At 34.9% G+C, this 5,305-nt stretch overlaps 1 protein-coding gene across 1 annotated transcript; it reads right to left on the bottom strand.

The window, feature by feature from the left end:
• Positions 1-432: 432 nt before the first annotated feature.
• Positions 433-3,970, bottom strand: LOC108457834 (protein CHUP1, chloroplastic-like). Its single transcript, XM_017756999.2, has 6 exons — positions 2,455-3,970; positions 1,649-1,780; positions 1,393-1,574; positions 1,198-1,309; positions 838-972; positions 433-729 (listed from the first exon to the last, which is right to left on the bottom strand). The coding sequence occupies exons 1-6, from the start codon at positions 3,661-3,663 to the stop codon at positions 604-606; spliced, it is 1,896 nt and encodes a 631-aa protein (XP_017612488.1). The 5' UTR covers positions 3,664-3,970; the 3' UTR covers positions 433-603.
• Positions 3,971-5,305: the final 1,335 nt, after the last annotated feature.

The raw sequence follows: 5,305 nt of genomic DNA, 5'->3' as shown, positions 1-5,305 counted from the left end.
ATATCGAATACAAAGCCATGCTTGCCCAGCGTATGCCTTAGACTCACTATGATGCAAATAGACGTGTCATTTATCACGTAAACCCTATTATTCGATCTATTTAACTCGATTATAAAAAATTAATAATTAATTTTCCTGAACTTTAATATAATTCAAATCTGAAAAATACGAATGCTAAATGATTCGAATAAATAATTCAAATTAATCTAAATTTAACTGTTAAATCTAAATGGGAAAACTCGAAATAATTGAAAATTCTTACTAAATTGAAAATCTGCTACATACATACATATAAATAGGGATACAAACTTGCAAAATTTATTATACTACTAATAGTTCAATTATTATATTTAAAAAAGTATTGAACCATTAATGATGTATTTATATGTAATATTTTATATCGATAAATAGAGATATCGAATCGATTTAAAATTTATATGCATAACAAGTGAAATTATATTAATAAATTTAACTGTTGGATCGGGGTTATGCACTTAGTAATGAATTGAATGTGTTGAATGTGTGGATAAATAAATAGCATCTACTATTGTATTCACAAACATTAGCAAGGGACTCGCTCTGTAGCTGAGTTTGCTACAGAGATTAACATGGTGTTGACCTGCAAATCAATTTCTGGTGTGGGTTTTGGCATTGTACATGGCACGATCTCGCTTTGTCTCTCAACTCCTGGAAAGCTCTCATCGTTTCGACGTCAAATCCTCCGGCAAACTGTCCATAAAACAAAAATACGGTTTCTTTTTTTAATTATCTTCTCAATCCTTGAAAAAGAAAAGTTGGTAGATTAAACTCGTATGAATTAATGAGAATGTCGTTAACCTGATGTACACGGAACGCGAATCTAACGCCTCGAACAATCAGCTCTTCTTCTTCGGGTCCACCCCCGACAGCTTCGAGCTCAGCAGATACTCTTCTCATGTACTTCATTGCTAGTTTCACTGACGCTAGCTTGATCTGCGATAATTCATCGACGTTTAATAAGTTGGAGCATAAGTTCATACAAAGTTCGTGCCTAATTCAGATGGATATAGAAAGCATCGTCGAACTCCGATGATAATAAATATAATGATATGCAGTCATTATCCAACTTAAAGAATCCGGTTTTCTTCTTTTCCTATCGTGTCCGAGTCTTTATTTTTCTTGAAGTTACCTGTATCTTGATTTACATTCTTAAATTACCTGGCTCACAATTCCGGTTTCAAGCATCCAATACGTAGGAATCCCGAAACCTTTGTATCTCTTGGTTGCGGATTCTCTCATCCGAGAGAGGTTGTAAACACCGAGCTCGAGCCTGCGATTATGTCAGTAATAACTTGAATACGAATGAACTGATGAAAGCAACTAAAAGCAAAAGGAGTTTGATATATTATTTACTTTTCAAGCAGAGCCTGCATCTTCTTAAGAGCCGAACCGCAAGGTTGCCTAGCGTCATCCCTAAATGATGCGGCCTCGGATTCTAGTTTCTTGAGATCACAGTAGCCGAATGCTGCCTCGCGTAAGGCATCAGCCTTCTGCTCCGGCCATTCGAAATGTTTTAGCACGGCTCTTTCGTCGACCTAAATAAACAATTAAAGTTGAAACGAAAACCGAAAACCAGAAGCGTCGTATTAATGAAAAAACGAAAGGTTACCAAGTAGGAGAGCTCATCGTCTAGCCATTTAACAAAAGGGACAACATCTTCGATATCGGTAAACGAAACATTCACAACTTCTTTTATCAAAAACCTTATGAAATCTCCTTGTGTTTCTACATCTGTTTTTATCTGCAAAATAATCACAAAAGCTGATTCAATAACCCAACCCACCGACTTAATGGAACCAAACAATGTGGGTCGATTAATTGCCCTTATGTTATCTGTTTATTTGTTATTAATTGGATAAAATCTGTTATTACTCCTCGTACTTTGTGAAAGTTGTAGACTTTAATTTGATTAAATTAGTGCCTATATTTTTTCAAAGTTAAAATTTTAGTATTGACTCAAACAATATCAGTTAGATTTAGTCTATATTTTTAATAGAACCATTTTAAGTCCTACTTTTTAAATTCTAGTTTTGATGTAAATAACAGTCATTAAAATATTAATTAAATTTTAGTGAGTAATATGTGACATTAGCATATGTTATTATATTTACTTCATCAGATTTAATAATATGTTATTATATTTACTTCATCAGATTTAACGGGTGGTGAGGACTAAAATGACTAAATTAACATAGAGGAACAAAATCCATAACTTTTATAAAATATAGGGTCTAATAGTAAAATTAACCTTATTAAGTATTAATAAATTCCACCATCGAATCTAAGTACTGTCTTATCTAAACTAGCAATAAATAATCAAACGAGAGCAATAAAGTCGCGGACCACCACCAAAGATCATGCCTATTCACAGTGGCATTATCGTAAAATAAACGAAAACCGGAAACAGGAACTCACCGCTAGCAAATAAGCTGACCGATTCTCGATCTCCCCAATCATATCCCTCGCATTCGCCGTTGCCGGTAAAGCTTCCGGCACGTTACACCCGCCGGCATCTCTCTTTGAATCCCTCCGCATAATCGAGTGATAAAACTCCACAACCTCCGGAACTCTCCTCACTTTCGCCGCAACCGTCTTCATCCCCTTCTGAGGCGGCGGAGGTGGTGGCGGAGCTATAGCTTTGAGTAACGAATGTGGTGGAGGAGGCGGTGCAACTTGCTTCACTGCCGGCGGCGGAGGAGGAGGAGGGATTTGCTTCTCTGTACATGAAGTTGACGAAGATAACGAAGGCCTCGGCGGTGGCTTTGGAACCCTAGGGACACGAGATCTGCCGTTCGACTCAAGGAGTTCCTCCGAGTGACTCGGTCTGTCGGTTTCGACTTCGAGTTCCTCTCTTTTAAACTCCGAGCTCTCAACTTTAGTGTCCGTACATTTACTGTGATTTCTCTTCAAATTCTTAATCAGATTTGATTTCACACTGACTTCAATTAACCCTTGATACCGCTGCGAAGAAGAGAAATTGTCGTCGTTTTCACCTCTAAACGACGCCGTTCTCTTCATCTCCTTCTCTCCTTCAACTTTTCCTCTCATTTCCTCCACCACCATTTTCAACTTCTCATTTTCCTTCCTCAAGTTCTCAACGCATTCGCCTCTAAACGGCGCCGTTTTCTTCATCTCTTCCTCCATTTCCCTCACTTTCCTATCCTTTCCTTCCTTTTCTTCTTCAACTTTGCCTCTCATTTCCTCCACCATGATTTTCAACCTCCCATTTTCCTTCCTCAGATTCTCAACCTCTTTCAAAGCTCGTTCCAGTTCTTCATTTTTCAAAACGATCTCGTTTTCAAGCTTCGGAACAATGGCTGCCGTTTCTTTCAAAAGCTTGAGTTCCAAAACCTCCGTTTTCAACCTAGACTCACGTTCCCTCAACTCTTCGACCAACCGTAGGAGCTCCGCCACATCCGGTGGCCGAGGCTGTACCTGAGCCGACGAGCGTGGGAAATAAACTCCAAATGAAGAACGTGAAGTAACAGCTTTTTGGGAACTGGTGTTTTTAGTAGCCGAACTTGGAGATGGAGACGGCAATGACGATTTAGAGGAAGCTTTTGGGTTTGGGTTTGAAGGTGATTTTGTTAAACCCATTGCTAATTTTACCTTACCAGCCACCATGATAAGGCCTTTTTTTAAAGCTTTTTTTCTCCTTCTCTCTGGGTTTGGTTTAGACTTTTTACAGGGTCCTCTGGTTTGTGATCTGTAAGAAGGAGAAGGGAACCAAAAACAACGTCGTTGTCTGATTGGTTTTTCAGACAGTGAGGTCTCGAACTGAGTTCGTGACAAAAAAATTTTATTAAAAAAAATAAGAAGAAGAACGTTAACAAGATCGACACTCGTGAGTTAAAAAAGTGTAAACGACATTTTTGTGTTTCGGGTTTTATTCGATCAAGTTCGCGTCTTTTTTTTTTTTTAAATGAAACGATAAAGTACGTGTTTGATTTCATTATTACCGAGTTAACGTAAGAGTAATTTAATTTATTAACTAGGTGGTGGAATCGACGAAGTTATTTATTTGTTGGTAGGATGAATTTGTATATTTTAATTAAATAAATTAATTTAATAGTTGATTCAATTAATATTTTAATTTTATTTAATTAGTTTGTATTGGTTTACAAGTTAATTAATTTGATGTCTTTCTCTGAACTAATATCTTAATGTCACGAGATTAAAATTTTAATATGGCAAATTATGTGATTTAGACATTTTTTTTAATTCAAATCCAACTAATTTAGCTTAACTCTAAAAAATGAGAACTCATAAAGGAATTTCTATAAGACATTAAAATAAAACGGAAGTAATTCAAAGACAAAAGAGCTTGATTACACAGAAAAGCCAAAATAAAAAATCCACACACCGAGTGTTATTGTCATGAAACTAACACTTTAATCTTGTAATCCGTACGATCTTAGGTATTTTCTTGATTTCAAATCTGCTTAAGTCAACCTAACTCTTATAAAAGTGAGAATTTACAATCAAAATTCTCCAACGCAACTTAAAAACAAAGAAGCAACTATAGAACAGAAAAAGGCACAAGAAAGCAACACTCTCAAGGTGTTTGAGTAAATGCATCATATCGTTCATAGTATTTGAATATTATTAAGAACATTTACTCAAACACCTTGCGAGCGTTGTTTTCTTGTGGCTTTTTTTTGTTCTCTAGTTACTTATTTATTTTTAAATTGTTTCCACATTACTTTCGATGCTTTGGAGATTCTCACTTTGCGACTCGTTAGGCTGATTTAAGAGAATTTGAAACCAATAAATAGTCTAAGATCGCATGGATTTCGAGACTAAAGTTCTAACCTCGTAACCCAATATCCTAACATGTACTCACTTGATCCAACCAATTGGTTCAATCCAGTTTAACCAACTATGGTTATTAAGTTCCAGTAATTTGATTCATTTTATACAAATCATATATTTGTTATTACTAGTTGCTAATGTCATATGTAATTTGCATGTGAGCTTATACATTTAATATTTAATCAACTTTATATATTGTTTTTAATTACAGTAATTAACATAAAATACTATTTTTATTTAAATCATTGGATATAATTATTAACTTATCAATTCAAATATTATGATAGAAATTTTCTAAATCATAATTAAAACATATTTAACATATAGTATAATTTTACTTTATTTATTCCATGCAAAATATTCAAAACAATAGTTGATTAACATTATTGACTCTAATATATTAATCAAGTGATAATTAAGATACTTAGGATTCTATTTCACTAATAACTCTATT

The sequence above is a fragment of the Gossypium arboreum genome, chromosome 9 (genome assembly GCF_025698485.1).
Source record: "Gossypium arboreum isolate Shixiya-1 chromosome 9, ASM2569848v2, whole genome shotgun sequence".
Taxonomy (NCBI): Eukaryota; Viridiplantae; Streptophyta; class Magnoliopsida; order Malvales; family Malvaceae; genus Gossypium; species Gossypium arboreum.
The sequence above is the reverse complement of the archived record's forward strand: the minus strand, read 5'-3'. Positions and strand labels throughout refer to the sequence as shown.